The sequence below is a fragment of the Plasmodium chabaudi genome (genome assembly GCF_900002335.3).
Source record: "Plasmodium chabaudi chabaudi strain AS genome assembly, chromosome: 11".
NCBI classification, from domain to species: Eukaryota; Apicomplexa; class Aconoidasida; order Haemosporida; family Plasmodiidae; genus Plasmodium; species Plasmodium chabaudi.
The window spans coordinates 255285-269347 of record NC_030111.2 but is presented as its reverse complement, the minus strand read 5'-3'; the positions used below and the strand labels follow the sequence as shown (position 1 = coordinate 269347).

The 14063-nt window shown below is 24.1% G+C and overlaps 3 protein-coding genes across 3 annotated transcripts; 1 reads left to right on the top strand and 2 right to left on the bottom strand.

Annotated features, from left to right (window-relative positions):
• Positions 1 to 785: 785 nt before the first annotated feature.
• Positions 786 to 7715, top strand: PCHAS_1107800 (guanidine nucleotide exchange factor, putative; the record flags this gene model as incomplete). The annotated part of the gene is made up of 1 exon (XM_740126.2): positions 786 to 7715. The coding sequence occupies one exon, from the start codon at positions 786 to 788 to the stop codon at positions 7713 to 7715; it is 6930 nt and encodes a 2309-aa protein (XP_745219.2).
• Positions 7716 to 8126: 411 nt separating this feature from the next.
• On the bottom strand, positions 8127 to 9973 carry PCHAS_1107700 (conserved protein, unknown function; the record flags this gene model as incomplete). Its single annotated transcript, XM_016798536.1, has 4 exons — positions 8127 to 8972; positions 9127 to 9207; positions 9398 to 9590; positions 9921 to 9973. 4 exons carry the CDS (start codon positions 9971 to 9973, stop codon positions 8127 to 8129), a joined length of 1173 nt encoding a protein of 390 aa, XP_016653930.1.
• Positions 9974 to 11111: 1138 nt separating this feature from the next.
• PCHAS_1107600 (triose phosphate transporter, putative) lies at positions 11112 to 12140 on the bottom strand (the record flags this gene model as incomplete). Its single annotated transcript, XM_740885.2, has 1 exon — positions 11112 to 12140. The coding sequence occupies one exon, from the start codon at positions 12138 to 12140 to the stop codon at positions 11112 to 11114; it is 1029 nt and encodes a 342-aa protein (XP_745978.2).
• Positions 12141 to 14063: the final 1923 nt, after the last annotated feature.

Genomic DNA, 14063 nt, shown 5'->3' with positions numbered 1-14063 from the left:
TGGACTTTTATACTTTATATAAAATAACCTCATATTTATATACAGTATTATAAAATGATTAGTTCAAACCCAATCACATTAAGCATTACCATACTTTTCTATCTCCACAAATTTTATACATATTCAAAATTTGTAGTGTTTTATTATGTTAATAATCTATTTAAATTTGTTTTATATCACCTTGCTATTATTTGCAACAAAATGCATACACAAAATATAACTAATTTTGTACAGGTGTATCATTGGAAATATACGGATATAAATATACTTTTTTTATTATGAATATTTTTTTACTAAATAACCTCAAAATGAATATATAATATGTCCAATTGTGCATATTTTTTCATTCATATGTTTATATATTTGTATATGTCAATATTGAAACACCAAGGAATAGCTGTTTTGATTATATGACCAATGTAAATGTTCTGTCTTTAAAATATTTTTTATATCATTATTTTGTTATATACATTTATAATTTTATTTATTCATTCATATAAGTCTATTCATAATATAAATACAAATTAAATTGACATTTTTGCATTCCCCAAAATAACATTTTATATGATTAAACATAATTAAGATATATAGTTGTATTGCGAAAGAGAAAAATAAATATTAAAAAAAAGAAATAATAAAATTAAAAGGCTAAAAAAAACACACACACATGTCAAAAAAAACACCGACCAAACAGTGAACTATCAAAATGAGTAAAGGAATAAAAAATAAATGAAAGACAACACATAATTAAAATTTTTTTCACATGAAAAATACAACCTTATAAAATGTACGATCAAAATGAAGAGGACATTAATGAAGTTAATAAATATATATTTAACTTATATCCCAAAATAAGTACAGGGTTAGATCATTACGCATGTATTGCATATTCAAAGAAAAAGCCAAGTGTCTATTGTTGGGGTGGGAATAGTAGCAACCAATTAGGAGTTGGTATACATATACGATACTGTGAAAAACCAACTGTTGTTGATTTTTTTGAAAACTTTATAGCTTGTTCAGTTTGTTGTACTCATTATTCAACATATGTTTTAGTCAAAGAAAATTTAAATGATGAAGGATGTTTTGTTTATTCATTTGGTAAAGGAAATAATGGGTTGCTAGGTTATAGAAAACATAGAGAAATAATAGACGATACAAAATCGGAGATAAATCAGAAAAATGAAAAGGGAAAAAAAGGAAAATATATTAACAAAAATGTTCTTAACGCTTTTGGTATTAATGCAGGAGTTGAATCATCCATTAGCAGTGCCAGCAGTTTGATGAGTTTCGATTATGATCGAATTTCAAGCGATAGAAAAAGTGAAAATTCTGAAAACAAAAAAGAGGATAACCATATTGAGCTAAACGAAAATTCTCAGGATAGTAATTCAACAAATTCTATGGATAAAGATTCGAAACGAGATATTAAAATTGGTAAAAATAAAAATGAAGTTATAAATCGGGATGATAAAACAAAGGAAGAAAAAGCTGATTGGTTTACACCAGTTCCGATAAAAATACGATTCCCTGAATATACAAAAATAAAATATATTTCTTGTGGTGATATGCACATATTGGCAATATCAACAGATGGTATTTTATATGGATGGGGATCAAACAGTTTTGGATGTGTTGGGAATGGAACATATACAAATGTTTATGAACCAACTCGAATATATTTAGAAAAACGGTCGCTAAAAAATGAAAATGAAAGTAATGCATATCAATATAAATTTTACAATAATTCAAAAGAAAATAATTATGATTGTTTAAAAAATTGTGTTATTCATTGTTCAGCAGGAAGTAAGCACAGTTTAGCATGTACAATAAATGGAGATATATATAGTTGGGGTTTTGGAGGTAATGGTCGATTGGGGTTAGGAAATATAAAAAATTATAATACACCACAAATAATACATAAGTTGCGAAAAAGAAGAAAGATAATATTTGTATGTGCAGGTGTGTCACACTCTAGTTGTATAGATACAGATTATAATGTTTATACATGGGGTAGTGGTAAATTTTATAAATTAGGACATGGAGATGATACTGACTTGTTATATCCAAAAAAAATAGAATTTTTTAATTTTAATAAAAAAATATTTATGTTAAGTTCCTCATGTTTTAATTCGATAGCTTTAAATATTAATGGTGATGTTTATATATGGGGAACATTTAATATTTCAAAAAATGGGAACAATACATACATTTGTAAAACACCTAAACAGATAAATACAAACTATAAATGTATTTATGTACATGCATCTACTTATTTACCATTTGGTATAACACTAGTTGGTGATTTGATTATGTTTGGGAATAACTATTATAAAAATATAAATAACAATGACATAATATTAGACAACACAGATAGCAGTTTAGATTCAGATGATAATGTAATTGAACACATTGTTGAGGAACGAAAAAAAAACAATGAAATTGGAAATGGCAATTTGGAAAATTTTTACAATAGTTGTACTCCCAAATTAGATGCAAACAAAATTGGAAGTAATCATTTATATATTAACACATTTTATAAAAAAGATAAACATATGCAAGTAGTATATATAAAAGAATTAAGAGGAAAAATATATATTAAAGATGTAATAACCGATTTTTACAATTTAAATAAAACACTTATTAATGAAATTGGGGTAGCAAAAAAATTATTTCAAAATATGAATAATGAATATGAGGAACCATTATTTGGAGAAATAGATAATACTGGTTTAAAAATAAAATCGAAAACTAAAATAATAGATGGGAATGATTATTTTAGTATATTTTTAATAGAGAATGGAAAAGTATATGGATCAGGATGGAATAAAAACGGAGAATTAGGAACAGGAGAATATAATTTAAATAAAAAATATCATATTCCTATTAATATAAATATATGTGTAAATAAGATAGCTAAAATAGTGTGTGGTAATGATTATGTATTGGCATTGAACGATTTAGGGTATGTATATGGATGGGGTAAAAATAATAAAAGTCAATTAGGAGTTGGTATTACAAAAGATTTTTATGAACCTGTACATGTAAAATCATTAAGTAATGTTATTAATATATATGCAGGATATGATCATAGTGCCTGTATTGTTAATAATAATTTTTATTCAAATAATGAAAATGAAGAACAAATTGAATGTGGTGATTTATATATATGGGGTAATGCAGAAAGTGGGAAAGTTGGGCTAGGTAATGAATATATACAAGGGTTTATATTATTACCGCGAAAAATTAATTTATCAAAAAAAATATATAAATGTTCTTTAGGAACTAGTCATAGTTTATTTTTAACTGAAAATAATGAATTATATGTATGTGGGAATACAAATAATGGACGCTTAGGTATACCAAATGAAATGGAATACAAAAAAGAGGATAACGTTGAAAAGGGTATTAGCGGAAATATTTCCATTTTAAGTTATCCTAAACAGATTAATCTAAATGAAGAAATATATATCAAAGATATATTAGCTGGATCAACATATAGTATAATATTATCAATTGATGGTTTTATTTATATATGTGGTGAGTTTGTAAAAAATAAAATATTTTATAAAAGTTTCACATTATATAATCAAATAAGTAATATAAAAATGATGGTTGGAAAATATCAGCATGTTTTATTTTTAACATATGATAATAAAATATTTGGATTAGGTGATAATAGTTATTTTCAAATTTTAAATAACAATCAAAAAGAAACTCATATAGACACACCAACCTTAGTTCCATATTTTTTAAAACATACTGTCGAACAGATTTATTCATTTAAAAATGTAAGCTTTGTTCAACTGTCTAATAATGATATATATGGATGGGGATATTCAAAAAATGGGCATTTAGGTATCGGTTTAAAAAATTTAGTATATGTAAAAAATCCGATTAATATTATAAAAACATGGGTTGGATATGAAGAAGAAGAATATGGAAATGAAGGAGGACTAATAGACAATGAAGATATGCTTTCACAAAAATATAATATTTATACAAATTGGAATGAAATAAATATGATAAAAAAAAAAATAATAAATAAAGAACGTTTTAATAATTATTTAGTATATCAAAATTATTATGAAGAACAGATTGAGCGATTTATATTTCAAGTTCAAAATTTAGAAAATATTATAAATTGGGAATATATACAAATATTATTAAAAAGCGAAGAATATAATAATAGTTTAAATTATATAAAAAATTATGAAAAGGATTTAATTGATTTATATACTAAGCATATGAAATTTTTATTAAATTTACAAAAGTTTGAAAAAAAATATAATGATTTATATATTAATTTACAAAATTATATCTTATCTCATATTTCATACATGAAAGAACCGTTGCCAAATATTATGTACACGAACAATACTCATATTTTCGATTCAAATAGAAAAAGCGTCGAAAATTTTATTTACATATTGCAACAACAACCATTATATTTAATTATTATGTGTCTTATACATAATTATAAGAATGTGAAGAATTTGAAAAAAATCGTATTTGAAAAAAATAGAGGTAACACACATTTTGATTATACAGTAGAAACTGGATCCAATTTAAATACAATGGACACACTACGACATGCATACGATTATGATACCTTCGATGAAAGACAAAAAAAATATACAGCCTCAGATATAAAGAAAAAACATAAGTTTTATCAAAACAGTACCAAAATTCTATGTTCTTTTATATTTGATTTATATTATGATTTAAGAAATAAAAGAATACTTAATATTTTTACAATTTTTTTAATAAAACTTGGAATTGAAGAAATGAAAAATTGTTTACATATAGACTCCTTATATAAAATAGAGACATCAATTTTTTTTACACTAATTCGAATGTTATTTATGAAAAATGAAATTTTGTCAACCTTTTCAAATTCTATAGCAAATATGAATAATAAGAATTCGTTTGTGAGATTACTCGATGGTATGTCTAGGAAAAGGGTTCCATCAGATAACTTACACAATTATGAATTGCCAAAGGTTTCTTTTTTAGATGATACCCAAAGAAAAGTTAATGAAATAAATTCTGACCATTTAGATGCATATAACCAAAGTGATCAAAATGTAGAGAACCCAAATTATATTCATAACGATGCTATAATAAATATGAAAAACAAAATAGAAGAACATACAGAATTAAAAAATGAAAATAATAAAGTAGAGAATAAACCAAGAAATTCTATTAAAATGTTTGTTGAAATGGAAGATGAAGAGAAAAATAACCAATTTTTAAAATTCATAAAAGGAAACAATGATGACGAAAATGAAAAAAAAATATATAATTATGACCTTGTTAGTAGTAGGAAGCCAATAATGAATAATCACTTTATGACCGAAACAGATGTAAGAGATCATTTTCAAACAGAAAAAAGACAATATGTATATGGCGAAGAAACAAATGAAATAAAACACGAAGAAAAGAATGTTCTTGTGGAAATAGATTTTGTACAGGTATTTAAAGAATTATGTAAAATATTTGAAAAAATAGATTTTCCAGAAATATTTAAAATTATTATAAAATATTTATTTAAATATTTTTGTATATATGAGAAGAATATAAATAAAGAAGAAAACAATAAACAAAAAAATAAAATATATTTTGTAAATGATAATATGGTTGTATATCTACCTTTTTTTAATTTAACACTTATGGCTGTTATATTACCAATATTAAATAATATTCAAAAGATATCGGAAAAATATTATTATCCTTCTATTCCTATACATATTGTAAAAACATGTAATCGAATCTGCGATTTTATACAAATTTTATATTTAAATAAATTTGAATCTTTAAATAGTTATAATTTAAAAAACAATTTTATTTCTGTAAAATATATATATGAAAACACATTTAACTCGTTTACACATATTTTAAATAAATTTATAAGCAATACAAAATATGATATATATGCTAATTTATATATTGATCTGTTTCATTACCATTTGGATACTAAACCATATTTTGTCCAATTAAAATTATTTCAATTATGCCATATTTTTAATTTATTTTTCCGCTTCCAAAATTATATTGCACTATCTTTTGACGACCCAATTATTAAAATTGCCAACTTGTTTTACAAATATAAAAGAGATAATATACCAGTTAAGGAGTCTGAAAAGGGTAGATCGACCGAAAGAAATGCTGATAATAAAATTGCACAAGGCGAAATTAATGATATACAAAATGTATTGTGTAACGAGAAAAACCGTGGCATCCCTTCGAATAAAGAACGGGAAGCATTACCAGTCGACCCAATTAAAAATAATGCACCATTGACAAGCATAATGAAAGAAAAAACAAACTTATTATATAATCTTATAAAGAAGCCAAAAAAGGGAAAAGACAATGTAGAGAAGGAAGATAAACAAAGAGCCATAGAAATAAACAAAAACACAAATAGTTTAAATCAACATACAACTGTGGAGAAGGAAATAAAATATTTTAAGCCCATAAATAATGACACACAAAATGGGAACTATAGTAGACGAAAAAAAAATACAAAATTAATCTTTGATGAGATTGAAATAGAATTTTTCATAAAATGTAAGTTAATATATAATTTTAAAATAGACAGTCGATTTTTGTTGACAGAAAAAAATATGAGTATATGTCAATTTACAAGAATACCAATGCCACAATATATGGCATATCGAAAAAGCGGGTGTATTGAAAATAGCGAATATATATTTTCTTTTATACATAGCTATAATTGTAAAAAAGATAATGTATATATAATATCAGAGTGTTTTAAAAATTGTCCACTCTTTGAAGATTGTGATGATACTAATAATTTATTATTAAAATTAAAAGAACTTAAAACATATTATGTTTCATTACAAGAACAAGATGAAATAAATTTGGTACACCTGATTAACAAAGTTATTGATATATTTGTGTCTGACGAAATGATATATGTTGATTTTTTTGAAGAATTTCCTCCTAATTTATATATTAAAAAATTTAAATATGATCAAATTGAAAAATCAAAATATGATCAAGAATATTTAGTTATGATTCAAAATACTTATGACAAAAATACCTTTTTTAAAGTCAAATGGAGAAATATAGCTATCCAGCTAGCTATAAATATTTTAAAAAAAAAAAAACATATGAATTATTTAAAAAAATTATATGAACAGCAAGAAGAAATTGAACAATTAATTTTAAATTATAAATATAATATGAAAAAAAATATGAATATGCTAAAAAATGCTCTTATTTTTGTTTCAAAACTTTTAATAGAAAAACCAATATTAGTAAATGCTATTCATTTTAAGAAAAACTTATATTTTATTAAATTAAAAAAAGAAAAAGATTTTTTAAAGCTAGCCAAATCAAATTATGCACCATATGATATATCTACAGTACGTAGTTATCCTATTAAAATGTTAATAAATAATTCATTAATCACAAATATTAACAGTTTGTTAAAACCTGTATTGAATTATTTAACCATTGAAATACATTTATGTTTAGACAATATAATCAAATTAAACCTTGTATTAAATAAAAATCAAAACCGAAGCACAATCAGTAATCACATGTTTATAAGTACAGATATATATACTATGTATAATGGTTCTCCATTTTTATCATACCCTCTTTTCAATTATAACAAAACCCATTTGTGTTTAATAAATGGATTTAATTTTGTTCATCTTTTACATGACCTGATCATAGATTTATATTGATTACAATATATTGTAAACAAATTTGTTATCGTTCTTTCCGATTTATTAATTTTTTTTGTCAATAATTTTATATTAATTCATCAATTTTCCATATCCCAATTATGCACTGATAGAGCGTAATTGTGATTAGCTGGAACTGGTGAATGGTGTGCATATACTTATGCATATTTTTTTTGTTATTGTTTTAGTTTTTTAGTTTTTTTGATATTTTAATTAAGACTTTAAAGGTGGTGCCTATTTCACCACAAAATGTGTATGCTAAAATATAGAAGAAATACGTATACTTTTAAATTTAAAAGCGAAAAAAGGAATAACCACATAAGGGGGGCATTTACGCTTTGACTATTTTATTTGCTCCATGAGTTGGAAGTTATATGTAAATTTTATTTTGTTTCCTTTTATGTGGGAACCTTAAATGTCATCATTATTGTAAGTGTCGTAATTCGGATCATCATATAAGACATTGCTCAAATCCATTTCAATGTTTTTAATTTCTGTCAAGTTATTAATATCTGTTTCATTATCATTTCCTTCTATTAATAATGTTGTGTTTGGATCCACAGTATCGTTATTTTCTTCTTCATCAAATGGTTCAATTATTTTTGATAAAGAATGACCATCTTCATCATTTTTAATAGTCATATCTATATCTTCAACTTTATCAGTATAATTTTCTAAACCTTCAGCCATATCCATATAATCATGATTTTTGTCCTCTTTTTCAAAATTTTCTGAAATATTTTGATCATCTTCCCTTTTTAAATCTGATTCGGTTTCTTTAATTTTATTTTCAGTGGGATCTGTTTCCATCACTGTTTGATCTACATTAACAGTGGAATCTCCTTCTTCTGCATGATCTAAAGGTGTGTCTTTTATTTTTTCAATTTCTGATGTATTATTTTCGTCTTGATTCTCTTGTTCGTTTTCTTTTTTTGATATTGTTTCTTTGACTGCATTTTTGATAGTATTTTTTTTTAATGTTTTGATTAAATTTTGAGGGGGAATATATACAATTTTTTCTTTTTTTTTTGAAAATATTTTAAATTCATCCTTTAATTCTTCATTATTATAAATTCTATCACAAAAATATATACATCGAATCCTTATACTTGCATTAATTTGTAATTCTATTGTTTCAACATACTTTGTTTTGAATGCTTTTTCAGTGTAGTCACTTAAATTTATTTGGAGAATATTCCATCCTTCGTTTAATACCATAGGCATAGTACACCATTTATTTGAAAGCCTTGTAACAGTCTACGTTTTTTTTAACAAATTAAATAAAGAGAATATGCAATAGTTTGAAAATTATTATGTCTATCCACATATGCATATTATACTAATCTGAGTTCAATAATGTATATATATGTTTTCAATTGTAATGGTTGTTCACTGGTTTATTTTTTTTCACCTGAAAATTCGAAATTCGAAAGGTCCTTCGGCACCTTTTGTTGTCCATTATACTTATTCTAAATGAGAAATATTTATTCATCTAAGTAAAAAAAAATTTCAAATTTTGACCTATTTTGTTCAGGTATATTTATGCATATACATATATTTTTTATGAACATGCAATAATATTGGTGATACTTATGTAACTAATTTTTCATAGCATAAATTATAATGATTATATGCAAAAAACGAAGGAAATTTTCAAATAAGTATAAAAAAATAAATATTACATTTTTAACGATTAAAACAAGAATAGGCAAACTAATAGCTAGCGAATTGTATTTTCCTGGTGCTGTGTATATGTACGAGTCAGACGTATTTTCAGATAGTATTTCTATAGAACTTAATTTTATTGCATCGTCTAAAACCTTTCTAACACATCCCTTTTTTGTTTTCATTTTCCATATTTCTAAGGGCTTAGAGCTGATTATAAAAGGAAAGACAAATTTTATAAAAGAAAATTCCAAAAAATGTTATACTATGTCTGTTTATTCATTTTTTATTAACAAGTCAGGCAAAATTGCATATTTTTATTAACTTGTTAATGTGAAAAGAGGACAACCTGTGTGCACATTTTTTTACACTAAAACTATTATAAGGTACATATTTTTGTTTGGCTTTTAACTATTTCCATGTTTTCTACATAACTTTTTTATTTATTATAAAATTTACACTTATCAAATAAAAAGTAATGCCTAGAGTATCAAGACAATAATAACTACATATACTGCTACCGCTATATTATTAAATTACCCCGCGCTCAACAAGAGTGACAATATTTTGGGCTGGTATTTGTCCCTATACATATTTAAAAGCGTACTTAATATATATATGTATGTATATTTTTTTTGTGTGTATATTTTATTGTGTGTGCTTAGTAGGAGATGAAAAAGGAATTAGTAATAATATGTAGAATATAACAATAATGATAATTTTAATTTATATGATATTATTTAGGTAAGGAAAAAGACAATATTTTCATCATATATTTATTAATATGTCTTTGCGAAAATTAAAAAAGTATCAAATATATTTTTTTTTTTTCTATATCCCACTATTTTTTTTATTTGTCCTACATTTACGTACATATAATTGTGCAAATATTTCTTTGCATATGTACATACAAAAATGATATAAAAAATATATGTAAAATAATTTTTGAAAAAAATATGATTAAAACTCTAATATATGTATAAAGTGTTTTTATATATTTATAGTTTTCCTTTTTTTTAAAAAAAAATGTTGAGAATAAAAAATAATAACATAATTTTATAAAATATAAAAACGAAATAAATAATTTATATATGCCAATAGTATAAAATACATATGAATATGCACTACTCATATGGTAGACTTAAAAAAAGGAAAACTTCGAATATAACTTTTAAAAAATTTCGACAAAATACAATTATAAAACTTTAAAAAATGCAAAATATAAGAGATATCTATATGTAATTATATATGCATATGCCTGTTATTTTCATTTTTTTTTTAACTTATGCAGTTGTGCATAGGTATATGCATTATACATATATTTTTTATTACTCTTCATTTCTTTGCATTTGTATATTAAAAATGTATAGACAATGAATGCATTAGCATTATTGTGGTAACTCTTTTCAAAAAAAAATAAATATATTCCCCAGGAAATAATTTTATTTATTTTTCCTTTATTGTTTTTTTAAATGTGTCTATTTATATCCGCTCTGAAGTTTTATATATTTGTAAAAATACAATAAAGGATCTATTGCCACAAAAAAAAAATATATAATTCTATCTGAAAACATATGCCAAATTAGCTATACAATTTGATGGGGAACAATTTAAACTCATGTTATTTGATAAAACTTTTTATTTAAAAAAGGCCATAAAAAGTATATGTATTTCGGAAACTGTGTCGTTTTGAATGTACTTGATACCTTTCCACGATTTCTGAAAAATATTTTAAACAATAGAGTATAAGAATGCTCCGATAATTGTAGTAGCTGATCCAGCAGCACCAAGAAAAGTAACATGTGTTTTGAATATAATAATTGAAGAAACAATTATAACAATTCTTTTTAATGAATTGGCAACAGCATGTGTAACTTGATTAACTCTCTCTAAACACATAAATGCAAATTCATTATTTAGATAATACCATACACCACTTAAAAATAATCTTACATATACTTCTTGTAATGTATGTTTTGATTGTGTAGTATCAAATTCTGTAATAAATCTATATAATTGTTTTCCTTCAAATATAAAAACAAATGGTAAAGATATTAATGCAGAAAAAATTGTTATCAATGCATAAATATTTGGTCCTGTTAAATTCTCGCCAATTGATGATTTATTTAACATCATTTTTTTTACATATATTGCCCTTAAAGAAGATCCAAAATTTGATATTAGTGCCGAAATAAAAGCAAAGATAGTAAAATTAATTTCTTTAGCACTGGCACATATAACACCTCCAACAATAATTACAAGACAAACATATTTACTAAATTTAAAATACTGCTTCAATAGTATTATAGATAATATAGCAGTGAACACTGGCTCGCATGCTTTAATAACATGTGTAAATGAAACAGATGTTGATGACATAGATATGATTGCTCCTGAATGAACCATAATATGGCACACACTTTGAATTGTTATGTTTTTAAAAAATATATCATATGAAAAAATTTTTGGAATTTTTTTATATCCAGTACCCCAATATGTTAGTATAAATAACCATCCAACAAATAATTGAGCACAGCTAGCTGTCCATGGTAAATTTGTAATATTCAATACTTTTTTATTTTCAACATTATAAATAACATTTAATCCATACCATGATAAAAATAAAAATCCTAATACCGCCTTCTCATATAAAGCCCTATAAATTTTTTTATATTGAAAATCGCCAAATTTACCTCCATAATTTTCATTTATAGTTATTGGAAAGGTTCCATATTCATTTTTGTCATTATCCTTCATCATGTAATGGCAATAGGCTCGACAAACGGACGATCAGGTTTTTGGAGGTATATATAGATGCACAATATATACTTTATATCTGAATAGTGGATAGGTGGATAGGTGATATATTGCTTGCGCCCGTGATATGCTGGTATATTGTTGTCGATCTGGTTTGCTATTATGGGGGTATATCGAAATTGATCAAAAAATTAATTAAAAAAAATAAGATGTGAAAAATAAAAATAAAACATATGAATATATATTTTCTCTCTATATTTTACCCTAAAATAATTTAATAAAAATAAAAAGCCTATGGTTAATTATTTATCACAAGCTAGGCATAATATTTTCGAGAGATTAGCAAATAGGATGGGCACATATAATATTCACAATTATTAATAAGCTATACATTTATAAAAAATATTCATATAAATAATTTAATTACTTCATTCATTATTTATATGATTTTTTTATATTTTTTTGTAACATGCTTTGTAGGCATGATAAAAAATGATAATAAAAAAAAAGCATTTCAAAGATCTAGCAAGCGTTAATGCCTTGGTATTTAACGGAATATGCATGTGTATACATTCCTTATATTATTTGCTATCACGGATTATTTATATTAACACTTCCACATGTTGTAATTTGCAATGCTTGCAATTTGTGATAGTTTATCATCATATTTTATAAAAAAAATAATGGTAATACAACTTTTATCAAACGAAATATAATAAATAAAAATATACGAAAGCAAAGGATGCACCCAAAAGAGGTTAACAATTTTATAAAGCACATAAATTATAAATCTGTTGAAAATGAAAAATAAGGGTTATGCTTTTTAAATCAAAACTCTCTTACTCTTTAAAACTTTTAAAATATTAATTAAATATATTTTTACATATATATTTTGTGAAAACAAATACTTAACGTTGACAAAAAAAGTAAAAATGGGAATAGTAAAAATGTGCATATAGGGTTATATGCTATGGTTGGATATAAGGACTATAACCATATTACATCATTTAAAAAATTTTAAAAATAGCATAATATATGAAGTACACGTTGTAGACCATAAGCTGGGCATTACACAATGATATATTTTTTCGTAATAAAATAAAAAAATTAAAAATATATTCATAACAGCTGTTTGTAACCTTTTTGTGAAACATATTAAAAAATATTTATTTAAATTGTGAACCTTTTAAGGGGAATGTCTACAAAGCGTGTTAATAATTATATCCATTTACATCATATGCATTTACAACCTGATTATGTTAAAAATACGAACATATGGATGTATAACAAACTAGTTAGGCATCCAATGCCAAACAGATTTTTGTTTGCTCTCATTTTCTACCTTCCTCGGTTTTGCTGTTTTATTTTTTCTTTGCTATCCTATATACATATGAAAATAAAACAGCTTCCACAGACTTATTTTTATATACACAATTCAATGAGGTAGCAAAATTTAAGAACATGCATAAAAATAGTTAGCTCGAAAAAGGTTTATTATCATTTATAATTATACATTTGTTTAACTGATAACACGTTTTATTTGTAATAAAAATTTTATAGTTCTTCAAAAGTTGTCTTTAATTTATTTTTTTTTTAATTTAAAAAAAATAAAACGTAAGGGTTTCTCATTTTGATATGCTTATACATTCTTTCCAAGGATATGCAATTATGTTTTATATGTGGAGAGAGGGGGATTAAAGAAAATCACAAAAATTTAAAATATATATCTCCCAGGAAAAGTATAATTGGGAATAACATAACGAACAATATAAACTAATAATTACACAGCATTTGTATGAAGGAATACAAATGCACATAATAGCAGAATTAAATTCGCGGCTTACTTTTTTTACCTCTGTTTATTCTTTGCCTGTTGCAAAGCTAAGAGCGTGTACGTATACATATGCATACGTATGCCAATTACAT